This window comes from Squalius cephalus, assembly GCF_949319135.1.
Source record: "Squalius cephalus genome assembly, chromosome: 8".
NCBI lineage: Eukaryota > Metazoa > Chordata > Actinopteri > Cypriniformes > Leuciscidae > Squalius > Squalius cephalus.
This window is the reverse complement of record NC_137129.1, coordinates 47,178,343-47,193,630: the sequence shown is the minus strand read 5'-3', so window position 1 is coordinate 47,193,630 and position 15,288 is coordinate 47,178,343. Positions and strand designations below refer to the sequence as shown.

The 15,288-nt window shown below is 45.6% G+C and overlaps 1 protein-coding gene across 1 annotated transcript in view; it reads left to right on the top strand.

The window, feature by feature from the left end:
• The window catches only part of col14a1b (collagen, type XIV, alpha 1b), a 101,898-nt gene that overhangs the window by 66,352 nt on the left and 20,258 nt on the right, over positions 1-15,288 (top strand). The window contains 6 exon segments of the mRNA XM_079879393.1: positions 13,576-13,718; positions 13,866-13,975; positions 14,071-14,229; positions 14,325-14,402; positions 14,953-15,039; positions 15,149-15,202. Of these exon segments, the coding sequence (XP_079735519.1) occupies positions 13,576-13,718; positions 13,866-13,975; positions 14,071-14,229; positions 14,325-14,402; positions 14,953-15,039; positions 15,149-15,202 (631 nt within the window).

Genomic DNA, 15,288 nt, shown 5'->3' with positions numbered 1-15,288 from the left:
CTCACACTCACACTCATACTCACACTCACACTCAAGCTCATACTCACGCTCACACTCACGCTCACTCTCATACTCACGCTCACACTCACACTCACACTCACTCTCACACTCACACTCACTCTCACGCTCACGCTCACGCTCACTCTCACACTCACACTCATACTCACACTCACACTCACGGTCACACTCACACTCACACTCAAGCTCATACTCACGCTCACGCTCACACTCACTCTCACGCTCACTCTCACACTCACACTCACACTCACTCTCATACTCACACTCAAGCTCATACTCACGCTCACACTCACTCTCACGCTCACTCTCACACTCACACTCACTCTCACACTCACGCTCACTCTCACACTCATACTCACACTCACACTCAAGCTCATACTCATACTCACACTCACACTCACACTCACACTCAAGCTCATACTCACGGTCACACTCACACTCACACTCATACTCACACTCACACTCACACTCAAGCTCATACTCACGCTCACACTCACGCTCACTCTCATACTCACGCTCACACTCACACTCACTCTCACGCTCACGCTCACTCTCACACTCACACTCATACTCACACTCACACTCAAGCTCATACTCACGCTCACGCTCACACTCACTCTCACGCTCACTCTCACACTCACACTCACACTCACGCTCACGCTCACACTCACTCTCACTCTCACGCTCACTCTCACACTCACACTCACACTCATACTCACACTCACACTCAAGCTCATACTCACGCTCACACTCACACTCACACTCACTCTCACACTCACACTCACACTCACTCTCATACTCACTCTCACACTCACGCTCACTCTCACACTCAAGCTCATACTCACGGTCACACTCACACTCACACTCATACTCACACTCACACTCAAGCTCATACTCACGGTCACACTCACACTCACGGTCACACTCACACTCAAGCTCATACTCACGGTCACACTCACACTCACACTCACACTCACTCTCATACTCACACTCACACTCACTCTCATACTCACACTCACGGTCACACTCACACTCAAGCTCATACTCACGGTCACACTCACACTCAAGCTCATACTCACGCTCACGCTCACACTCACTCTCACACTCACTCTCACACTCACTCTCACGGTCACACTCACACTCACACTCACACTCAAGCTCATACTCACGGTCACACTCACACTCACTCTCATACTCACTCTCATACTCACTCTCATACTCACACTCACACTCAAGCTCACACTCACACTCACACTCAAGCTCATACTCACACTCACACTCAATCTCATACTCACACTCACACTCACTCTCACACTCACACTCACTCTCATACTCACTCTCATACTCACACTCACACTCACTCTCACACTCACACTCACTCTCATACTCACTCTCATACTCACACTCACACTCACACTCACACTCAAGCTCATACTCACACTCACGCTCACACTCACACTCACTCTCACACTCAAGCTCATACTCACACTCACGCTCATACTCACACTCTCTCTCACACTCACTCTCACGCTCACGCTCACTCTCATACTCACACTCAAGCTCATACTCACGCTCACACTCACACACACACACACACTCACACTCACTCTCACACTCACGCTCACACTCACACTCACACTCACACTCATACTCACACTCATACTCACACTCACACTCACTCTCATACTCACACTCACACTCACACTCACGCTCACACTCACACTCACACTCACACTCATACTCATACTCACACTCATACTCACACTCACACTCACACTCACTCTCATACTCACACTCACACTCACACTCACTCTCACACTCACGGTCACACTCACACTCACACTCACACTCATACTCACACTCACACTCAAGCTCATACTCATACTCACACTCACACTCACACTCACACTCAAGCTCATACTCACGGTCACACTCACACTCATACTCACACTCACACTCAAGCTCATACTCACGCTCACACTCACACTCACTCTCACACTCACGCTCACTCTCACACTCATACTCACACTCACACTCAAGCTCATACTCACACTCACACTCACTCTCACACTCACGCTCACTCTCACACTCATACTCACACTCACACTCAAGCTCACACTCACGCTCACACTCACTCTCACACTCACACTCACGCTCACACTCACACTCACTCTCACACTCACGCTCACTCTCACACTCATACTCACACTCACACTCAAGCTCACGCTCACACTCAAGCTCATACTCACACTCACACTCATACTCACTCTCACACTCATACTCACACTCACACTCAAGCTCATACTCACACTCACACTCACTCTCACACTCACGCTCACTCTCACACTCATACTCACACTCACACTCAAGCTCACACTCACACTCACTCTCACACTCACACTCACACTCACTCTCATACTCACTCTCATACTCACACTCACACTCACTCTCATACTCACACTCACACTCACACTCACACTCATACTCACACTCACACTCACACTCACACTCAAGCTCATACTCACACTCACGGTCACACTCACACTCATACTCACACTCACACTCACACTCACACTCACTCTCATACTCACACTCACTCTCATACTCACACTCACGGTCACACTCACACTCAAGCTCATACTCACGGTCACACTCACACTCACGGTCACACTCACACTCAAGCTCATACTCATGGTCACACTCACACTCACACTCACACTCACTCTCATACTCACACTCACACTCACACTCACTCTCATACTCACACTCACGGTCACACTCACACTCAAGCTCATCAATTCAATTCAAAATGAGCTTTATTAGCATGACTGTGTAACACAATGTTGCCAAAGCATCAACATATTATATATAAATAATAAAACAAATAAAACATATATGTATAGATCATGTCATATGTAGCATAGTAAATATAAATAAATAGATAAATAAACACAATCTATCCTAATAAATGAATAAATACAGTGGGTCTCTCTAGAGAATTAGCTGACTCTGGCGTTGTGAATAGCTAACACATATTTAGCCGCGAGTGCAGCTGTACTATCATCTTCTCCCAGTAAGAAGAACATTTTCTCAGTGTCACTCAGTTCAAAGAATGATGGAATCAAGATTTCAAATCTGGGCAGAAAGGTTTCTCTTATACTGGAGTATCTGGAGCAGAAGAGCAGAAAGTGTTCCTCATCCTCGATGTGCTGTAGGTCACAGTGTCTACAGATCCTCTGCTCTCTCTCTGTCCATGTTAGTCTACGTCTTCCTCTCTCTATCTCTAGATCATGGTCACTTAATCTGTATTTGGAGAGGATTTGTCTTTCTTTAAAATGTTTAATAAATAGATAACTGGCCAATTTAGTGGTTCTATTGAGGGTCGAGTAACATTGGAGTTTATTCTGGAGGGCAAAATGTGCTTTTAGTGCTTCATCATGGGTGTCTTTTAGATGTTTGTGGATTTCTTTAATGATATGTTTGGGGTTGATGGGGAGTATAGTCTGATGGACGAGTTGGAGAGCGAGTGTGTTCAGAGGATGAGGTTCTGCTGAGGTTTCATTGGCGAGGAGGGCTTTATATTGCACTGACTCTGGGTCAGACTGATGGAGATGATGCCAGAACTGAACACATCTCTTCTGGATCTCGATGTTCAGCGGGTACAGGCCCAGCTCAGCCCTGCAGGCGGCAGTGGACGTGTTTCTGTGAACCCCGAGAATATTTTTGCCAATTTCCAATTGTAATTTTTCTACTGATGTTTTATCCCAATTTTTACAATTTAGTACTGGTCCCCAAATTTCACATCCATATAAAATTATTGGTTTTATTATTGAATTATATAATTTTATCCAGGTTTTAATGGGTAATTTTAAGTGTCCACATCGTGACTTTATAGCATAGAAAGCCCTCCGAGCCTTTTCACCGAGTGTTTTCACAGCCAGACCGAAGCGTCCCGAAGCGCTGATGTCGATGCCCAGATATCTGTAGCTAGAGCTGTGCTGCAGGACCTGGCCTTTATACAGGAACTGGTGTTTGTGTGCCTGAGATCGGGCTTTCTTCTGGAACACCATGACTCTGGTTTTGTCCAGATTGACTGTCAGGGCCCAGTCGTGACAGTATTGTTCCAGCAGGGACAGGCTCTGCTGAAGGCCCTCAGGTGTGCGGGACAGCAGGACCAGGTCATCCGCGTACAGCAGACATCTGACCTCTGACCCCTGTAGAGTGAGGCCGGGCGCAGTAGAGCTCTCCAGCACTGATGCCAGATCATTGATGTAGATGTTGAATAGAGTCGGGCTCAGACTGCAGCCCTGCCTCACTCCACGGCCCTGCTGGAAGAACGCAGTTCTGTGGTTACCGATCTTCACCGCACTTTTGCTGTTGGTATACAGAGATTTTATAATGTCAAATGTTTTTCCGCCGATGCCAATTTGTAGGATTTTGTACAATAGACCATCATGCCAAATTGAATCAAATGCTTTTTTAAAGTCTACAAAACATGCAAATATTTTCCTTTGTTTGTCGTTGATGTTCTTGTTGATTAGAGTGTGGAGGGAATAGATGTGGTCGGATGTGCGGTGTTTTGGTAAGAAGCCGATCTGAGCTTTATTTAAGATGTTGTGTGCTGAGATGTGTGAGCCGATGCGTGTGTTGATGATACTGCAGAACAGTTTTCCCAACACACTGCCCACACTTATCCCGCGGTAGTTACTGGGGTCGAATCGATCACCGCTCTTAAATATGGGGGTGATGAGTCCCTCAGACCAGATCTCAGGGAAGTGTCCAGACCAGAACACCAGATTAAATAATTTGGCTATTGTTTGAATCATGCTGGGACTGCTGAGTTTAAGCATTTCGTTATTAATGCGATCTTGTCCACATGCTTTCTTTAATTTAAGATTTTTAATATGTTCTAATATTTCAGATATTGTAATTGATTTATCTAATGGATTTTGATAACTCTTAATAGTTTTTTCCATGTCTTCTAGAGTTTTCTTTATTTTACTCTGAGGCTGGTTGAGGTCGGCCGGCTCAATTTTTTGATACAGATTTTCGAAGTAAGATTTCCAGATTGTGCCATTCTGGAGTGATATCTCTAATTTGGGTTTTTCGAGTTTTTTATATAAGGTCCAGAAAGTGTTTTGATCTATTGAATCGTCAATTTCTTCAATTTTAGTTTGAAAATATTTTTCTCTTTTTTTCCACAGAAGTGTTTTGTACTTTTGCAGACAGTCTGAGTAAGAAAGCCGTAATGTCTGGCTGGACGGATCTTTGTGCTTTTTGTTAGAAAGTCTCCTGAGTTCTTTTCTGAGACCGGCACATTCATCATCAAACCAGACATCCTTTCTCTTTCTCTGTTGGCTGGTTCTATGTTTGGTTTGCTGTTTAATATTAGATAGAGTTATCAATGTTATGAAGATGTAATTTAAGTTTTTTGTTGCTAAATTTATTCCATTAATATCTAAGGTGAAATCAGTGGACATAAAGTCACCTAGCATTTTTAATATAGTAGGATTGTTCATATTTTCTCTGAATTGTTCTGAGTTGGATTGATTCCACTTGAGTTTATGTTTCAGAGGAAACAGTTTTTCAGGTTCAGGTGGAGCAGTTTTGGTTATTTGACATGGGGCTTTCAGATAAAGCACAGTTTGGCAGTGATCGGACATCGGGAGCTGAGGTCTGACTGTGAAGGCATTAATAAAGCTTTGATCAATATCTGTTATTGAATAATCAACCACACTGGTTCCTAATCTGGAGCAGTAAGTGAATCTACCTAATGTGTCTCCACGAGTTCTGCCGTTAATAATGTATAATCCTAAACCTTTACAGAGTTTCAACATTTGTTTTCCACTAATGTTCACTGAGGTATCATAGCTGTTTCTCGGTGTGATATTCGATGAGGGATGAAACGTGGTGTCATTGGGGATGTGGTCATTATCTACAGTATTTACATAATCAGTTTCTCGCCCTGTTCTGGCGTTTAAGTCTCCGCAGATGAGGATGTTTCCTCTGGACTGAAAGTGTAAGATGTCAGTCTGTAATGTTGGGAAGCTTTGCTCTTCGTAATAGGGAGAGTCGTGAGGTGGAATATAGACTGCACAGAGGTAAAGATTAGACTGATATATGACGGATTTCACTTCAAGCCAAATGGATGATTTTCCACTTTTAGCAACTTTAATCGAATGTTTTAAATCATCTTTGTGCCATATAAGTATTCCACCTGAGTCTCGGCCACATTTAATTTTAGAATTTTTTGATGAAGGAACCATAATTTCCTTGTATCCTATTGGGCAATGTAAGGTCTCATTACTACGACACCACGTCTCATGAAAGATACAGATGTCCATGTCTGTTACACTGCTGAGTAAGTCTTGGTCTGCAGTCTTATTACCAAAAGTAGAAGAGTGCAGACCTTGTATATTCCAACAACTGATTTTAAATGATTTCATGGATAGGTGTGTGTGTGTGTGTGTGTGTGTGTGTGCTATGCAGGTTATGTCCTCAGTCTGGAGCAGATGATGTTCAGTAGATGTCGTATCTGGTTGAGTTCAGCAGCTGCAGGGTTCTGTGGTTGTTGAGCGGCCTCTGCGTAGCTCTTGTGTTGTGATGGAGGTCCGGGGGCCGGTCTGGGCTCTGCTGGAGGACGAGGGCTTCTCTGTGTTGTGTAGCGTAGTGATGGAGGTCCGGCGGTCCGTCTGGGCTCTGCTGGAGGACGATGGCTTCTTGGTGGCTGAGCACTTCGCCTGTTATCGGAGTTTCTGCTGTTTCTTGCTGTGTTTCCAAGGGCTGTGCTTTTCAGCACTCTGGCGAAGACTTTCACTCCTTGTTTATTGAGATGTACATGGTCATACATATGATGAGGCTGTATGTCTTTGTGATGGGCGAGATGAACATTGGGAATGAGTGCGCAGCTTCTGGAGAGTTCCACATTATTCCCGTGGATCACGTGGATCGGCACATCGGTGCGTGGCAGCAGTGTGGACAGAGTTACTCTAGCCTCTGGGAAGCGTTGTGTGGCTCTGATCGCCACCTCTCTCATCAGAGGAGCCACACGGCCCTTCATGGCCCTTAAATCATTCGTCCCTGTGTGGATTACGATGTGCTTGTAGTTTTCATGTTTACTTTCAGACAGGATCTGAAAAGCACTTCTTGTGTTTGGGCACCAGATTTTCTTGGCTCTCATGTTTGGTAGTAGAAGTCTCTCATTGACATATTTCCCATTAGAGTCCGCCAGGATAAGAGCATGTGTTTCTCCCGGGTCCTGTGCAGAGGAGCTGTGGATCTGGGGTGCTGGATCAGTCGAGCACTGAGGCTCTTCTTCCACTGGCAGCTGTTCAGGTTGAGGGTTTTCCATGAGCATCTCTGGACGAGTCAAGGGTTTGGCAGAAGACTCTTTAGGTGCTGAAACAGAATCGAGTCTTTCTTTCAGATCTGTGATGAGTTCATCTTTGGTGTGGAGTACTGACTTCAAGGCCGATAACTCCTCCTGCATTTCTTTTCTAACTACCGTTAGTTGTCTTCCTAAAGTTGATTTTACTTCCTTTAGTTCATCTTTGGTTTTCTGAAGTTCTTCTGTCATTTCTTCTCTGTGTCTCTGCAGAGATTCAACTTCTTGTTTTAAGTTATTTATGTCAATTGTCACTTGCTCCATGTTGTTGTCTTTCAGGTGGGATAGTATTAGTTCTTTTATCTCCACGACTTCTACTTCCAGAAGTGAAAAGTTGTCTTTCATTCTTGACATTGGAGATGGGATCGCAGTTGCTGAAGTCACTGTCGTCTTTTGGTCTGATTTTCCAGGGGAGGGAACAGTGTTCGCACTCTTGTCCACTTCATCAGACAGTGCCAGCTTTTTTATTAATTCAAAATCTTCAATGAAGACCTTGAGAGCAGACTCTGATCCCTGGATCATGACAGTGCCATTTTGATATAAGTTCAGGGTCAAAAATCTTGTTTCATCATTTTTTTCAGCATCTTCAAATGCTAAGATCTGTCTGCCTTTACAGATGCCTCTTTTCTTGGTAAAGGTGAGATGTTGACAGAAGGCAGTGTGCCATAAAGGGCTGTGTTCGGTGTAAAAGAGCAGGTTGTTCATGGCACTGTGGTCCTGTTGTTCAGCAAATAGTGTGTCGGGTCTCTCCTTCATCTGCTTGTGTCTGAGCATCAGCCTGGAGGCCTCAGAGCTCTTCTGAGGGTAGATGAAGGGGCGGGGCCAAGATGATGCGCTGGCCATCATTGATTTGGAATGTAAACAGTCAACTGAAATAACTGCCACTGTTTTGAATTGTTTTTGTTTATCATCTCCCAGTGGAGATATAAAACTGGTAAAAATGAGTAAATAAGCCAAAAATGGGGGAAAATATGACTTTCACTGATTTCTTTAAAATTCCAGTTGTGTCCAAAATGTCCAAGAATGTTTTTTCTGTGCTGTTCTTTCAAACAGGAATCAAGCAAAAGTCCAAAGAGAGATAAATAGCACTGTCTATTCAAAATGTTTTTACCTCTATTTCCTCCAAGTTTTCTTATAGCTGTTGCTGTTGTTGTTGTTTTGCTTGATGTTATCCTTTCCAACATGAGTATCCTCTTCTGCAGAGGTTATCCTGTGATCAGCTTCTCTTGAACTTTTCCTTAAATTCAGGTGTGACAGTGTAAAAAAAAAACAACAAAAAAAACACTGTCCAGATTCAACAAAATCTTTGTTTAGATGTTGTCTAGATGTTGTTGTATGTTGAATCCTCTCTTTTCATTAGCTTGTTAGCAAATAATACTCATACTCACACTCACGCTCATACTCACACTCACACTCAAGCTCATACTCACGGTCACACTCACACTCACACTCACACTCATACTCACACTCACACTCACACTCACTCTCATACTCACACTCACACTCACTCTCATACTCACACTCACGGTCACACTCACACTCAAGCTCATACTCACGGTCACACTCACACTCAAGCTCATACTCACGCTCACGCTCACACTCACTCTCACACTCACTCTCACGCTCACTCTCATACTCACACTCAAGCTCATACTCACGCTCACACTCACACACACACACACACTCACACTCACTCTCACACTCACGCTCACACTCACACTCACACTCACACTCATACTCACACTCATACTCACACTCACACTCACACTCACTCTCATACTCATACTCACACTCACACTCACACTCACTCTCACACTCACGGTCACACTCACACTCACACTCATACTCACACTCATACTCACACTCAAACTCAAGCTCATACTCACGGTCACACTCACACTCACACTCATACTCACACTCAAGCTCATACTCATACTCATACTCATACTCACACTCACACTCACACTCACACTCAAGCTCATACTCACGGTCACACTCACACTCATACTCACACTCATACTCACACTCAAACTCAAGCTCATATTCACGGTCACACTCACACTCACACTCATACTCACACTCAAGCTCATACTCATACTCATACTCATACTCACACTCACACTCACACTCACACTCAAGCTCATACTCACGGTCACACTCACACTCATACTCACACTCACGCTCACTCTCATACTCACGCTCACACTCACACTCACTCTCACACTCACGCTCACTCTCACACTCACACTCATACTCACACTCACACTCAAGCTCATACTCACGCTCATGCTCACACTCACTCTCACGCTCACTCTCACACTCACACTCACACTCACTCTCATACTCACTCTCACACTCACGCTCACTCTCACACTCAAGCTCATACTCACGGTCACACTCACACTCACACTCATACTCACACTCACACTCAAGCTCATACTCACGGTCACACTCACGGTCACACTCATACTCACACTCACACTCAAGCTCATACTCACGGTCACACTCACACTCACCCTCACTCTCACACTCACACTCACGGTCACACTCACACTCAAGCTCATACTCACGGTCACACTCACACTCACACTCATACTCACACTCACACTCACACTCACTCTCATACTCACACTCACACTCACACTCACTCTCATACTCACACTCACGGTCACACTCACACTCAAGCTCATACTCACGGTCACACTCACACTCAAGCTCATACTCACGCTCACGCTCACACTCACTCTCACACTCACTCTCACACTCACTCTCACGGTCACACTCACACTCACACTCACACTCACACTCAAGCTCATACTCACGGTCACACTCACACTCACACTCATACTCACACTCACACTCAAGCTCATACTCACGGTCACACTCACACTCACACTCACACTCACACTCATACTCACACTCACACTCACACTCACTCTCATACTCACACTCACACTCACTCTCATACTCACACTCACGGTCACACTCACACTCAAGCTCATACTCACGGTCACACTCACACTCAAGCTCATACTCACGCTCACGCTCACACTCACTCTCACACTCACTCTCACACTCACTCTCACGCTCACGCTCACGCTCACTCTCATACTCACACTCACGCTCATACTCACACTCACTCTCACACTCACACTCACTCTCACGCTCACACTCACACTCATACTCACACTCACACTCACTCTCACACTCACACTCACACTCATACTCACACTCACACTCACTCTCATACTCACACTCACACTCACGCTCACTCTCACGCTCACTCTCACACTCACACTCACACTCACACTCATACTCACACTCACACTCAAGCTCATACTCACGGTCACACTCACACTCAAGCTCATACTCACACTCACACTCAAGCTCATACTCACGGTCACACTCACACTCACACTCATACTCACACTCACACTCACACTCATACTCATACTCATATTCACACTCATACTCATACTCACGCTCACGCTCATGCTCACGCTCACGCTCACACTCACACTCATACTCACGCTCATACTCATACTCATACTCATACTCACACTCATACTCACACTCATACTCATACTCACACTCACACTCACACTCAAGCTCATACTCACACTCACACTCAAACTTATACTCACGGTCACACTCACACTCACACTCACACTCACACTCATACTCACACTCACACTCACACTCAAGCTCATACTCACGCTCACGCTCACACTCACACTCACACTCACACTCACACTCAAGCTCATACTCACTCTCACACTCATACTCACCCTCACTCTCACGCTCACACTCACGGTCACACTCACACTCAAGCTCATACTCACGGTCACACTCACACTCACACTCATACTCACACTCACACTCACACTCACTCTCATACTCACACTCACACTCACACTCACTCTCATACTCACACTCACGGTCACACTCACACTCAAGCTCATACTCACGGTCACACTCACACTCAAGCTCATACTCACGCTCACGCTCACACTCACTCTCACACTCACTCTCACACTCACTCTCACGGTCACACTCACACTCACACTCACACTCACACTCAAGCTCATACTCACGGTCACACTCACACTCATACTCACACTCACACTCAAGCTCATACTCACGGTCACACTCACACTCACACTCACACTCACACTCATACTCACACTCACACTCACACTCACTCTCATACTCACACTCACACTCACTCTCATACTCACACTCACGGTCACACTCACACTCAAGCTCATACTCACGGTCACACTCACACTCAAGCTCATACTCACGCTCACGCTCACACTCACTCTCACACTCACTCTCACACTCACTCTCACGCTCACGCTCACGCTCACTCTCATACTCACACTCACGCTCATACTCACACTCACTCTCACACTCACACTCACTCTCACGCTCACACTCACACTCATACTCACACTCACACTCACTCTCACACTCACACTCACACTCATACTCACACTCACACTCACTCTCATACTCACACTCACGCTCACGCTCACTCTCACGCTCACTCTCACACTCACACTCACACTCACACTCATACTCACACTCACACTCAAGCTCATACTCACGGTCACACTCACACTCAAGCTCATACTCACACTCACACTCAAGCTCATACTCACGGTCACACTCACACTCACACTCATACTCACACTCACACTCACACTCACACTCATACTCATACTCATATTCACACTCATACTCATACTCACGCTCACGCTCATGCTCACGCTCACGCTCACACTCACACTCATACTCACGCTCATACTCATACTCATACTCATACTCACACTCATACTCACACTCATACTCATACTCACACTCACACTCACACTCAAGCTCATACTCACACTCACACTCAAACTTATACTCACGGTCACACTCACACTCACACTCACACTCACACTCATACTCACACTCACACTCACACTCAAGCTCATACTCACGCTCACGCTCACACTCACACTCACACTCACACTCAAGCTCATACTCACGCTCACTCTCATACTCACACTCACACTCAAGCTCATACTCACGGTCACACTCACACTCAAGCTCATACTCACACTCACACTCACACTCAAGCTCATACTCACACTCACACTCAAGCTCATACTCACGCTCACACTCACTCTCACGCTCATACTCACGCTCACTCTCATACTCACACTCACGCTCACACTCACACTCACACTCATACTCACACTCACTCTCACGCTCATACTCACGCTCACTCTCATACTCACACTCACGCTCATACTCACACTCACACTCACACTCAAGCTCATACTCACGCTCACGCTCACGCTCACGCTCACACTCACGCTCACTCTCATACTCACACTCACACTCAAGCTCATACTCACGGTCACACTCACACTCAAGCTCATACTCACACTCATACTCACACTCACACTCAAGCTCATACTCACGCTCACACTCACTCTCACGCTCATACTCACGCTCACTCTCATACTCACACTCACGCTCACACTCACACTCACACTCACACTCACGCTCATACTCACACTCACTCTCACGCTCATACTCACGCTCACTCTCATACTCACACTCACGCTCATACTCACACTCACACTCACTCTCATACTCACACTCAAGCTCATACTCACACTCACGCTCACACTCACTCTCACGCTCAAGCTCATACTCACACTCACGCTCATACTCACGCTCACACTCACACACACACTCACGCTCACACTCACGCTCACTCTCATACTCACACTCACACTCACTCTCATACTCACACTCAAGCTCATACTCACACTCACGCTCATACTCACGCTCACACTCACACTCACGCTCACGCTCACGCTCACGCTCATACTCACGCTCACTCTCATACTCACACTCACGCTCACACTCACGCTCACGCTCACGCTCATACTCACGCTCACACTCACGCTCACGCTCACGCTCACGCTCACTCTCATACTCACACTCACACTCACACTCACTCTCACACTCACACTCACACTCACTCTCACGCTCACGCTCACACTCACACTCACGCTCACACTCACACTCACGCTCACGCTCACGCTCACGCTCACGTTCATGCGAGCTGAAGATGTTGTTGTGAAATGAAGTCAGACTAAACTCTCTCCCAGGTTCATCCACCCGGAGGGTCTGCCGTCAGACTACACCATCACCCTTCTGTTCCGGCTGCTCCCGGAAACCCCACAGGAGCCCTTCGCATTGTGGGAAATCCTCAACAACAACAATGAGCCGTTAGTGGGAGTTATTCTGGACAGTGAGTAACACGCCTGCAGCAACACAAGGTCAAGGGTTCGATTCTCAGGGAATGCATGAACTGGTGCATCAATATAAAAATGTGCTTTTGAAATGAAATGCAAATCTCGTTTTGCTTCATGTGAGGTCAGTTCACTTCTCTTCACAGATGCAGGAAAGACTCTGACTTTTTTCAACACCGATTATAAGGGTGATTTTCAGACGGTGACATTTGAGGGGGCGGAAATCCAGAAACTCTTCTATGGCAGTTTCCACAAGGTCAGAATCACAAAGCGCTGGAGATTCAGTCTGTGAAAGTCCTGTTGTCTAATGCAGCATAATTCTGAGCTGTGTGTGTGTGTGTGTGAGCGCAGTTGCACATCGCAGTGAGCAAGACCTCGGCTCTGGTGATGGTGGACTGTAAGTCAGCGGGAGAGAAGCCTGTGAACGCAGCCAGAAACATCAGCACTGACGGGGTCGAGGTGCTCGGCCGGATGGTTCGATCCCGAGACTCCAAAGACAACTCTGCTCCGGTACCGTGTGTGTGTGGGAGATCAAAGGGAAAGTCATGCATAAATGCAGTTCATGGATAGAATAACATGTCTCACATCTGTGCGTGTGTGTTTAGTTTCAGCTGCAGTCCTTTGATATCGTGTGCAGCACGTCATGGGCTCGGCGGGACAAATGCTGCGAGCTGCCCAGCCTAGTGAGTGTGTGTGTGTGTGTGTGTCTGTGTGTGTGTGTGTGTGTGTGTGTGCAAACATCTTTGCTGTCGTGTAGATTAAAATGTAGAAGTAAAACTTTTAAGTTTATATTTCTATCATTTAATAAAATATTTTCATGTTTACAGTTATTTTAATGGCAGTGTTATATATGACATATTTTTATAAACTGTTTTATAATAGTTCATATTTTTAATTAGCTTTTATTGTAATTTTATAGTTTATTTTAATAATATTGTTATGTGCTTTTATTCTTTTGACTCATTTTTAAATATTTCTTTTTCTATTTAGCTTTCATTTATTTTTATTTATTTCAGTTTTAGTAATTTTAGTACTAAAACTAACACTTAGTTATTCGCCAAAGTGGCATAACTAATTTTTGTCTAGCATTTTTGATAAAAAACAAATCATTGAATCTGACCTATGAATTGATTCATTGATTCATGTAAATGATTTAAACGCACAGTAGCGACTCACTGGGAGATTGACGGTTGTAAGTGAGTGTGTAAGTAAGTGTGTGTGTGTGTGTTTCAGAGGAAAGAATCCGAGTGTCCATCTCTCCCGCGCGCCTGTACCTGCACTCAGGACAGCAAGGGCCCCCCCGGCCCCCCCGGGCCCCCGGTACGAGCCCTTCATCATCATCATCATCATCATCATCATCATCATCATCATCATCATCTCAGACATCAGTCACTGACTGTGTGTGTGTGTGTGTGTGTGTGTGTGGCAGGGAGGTTCTGGTACCAGAGGAGCCAGAGGAGATCGAGGGGAACCCGGCCCTGTGGTACTGAATTACCCACAATCCACCTCACTCACTAACATTTCACAGAGACTTTAATAGGCGTAGATGAGCACAGATGTTGTGTGTGT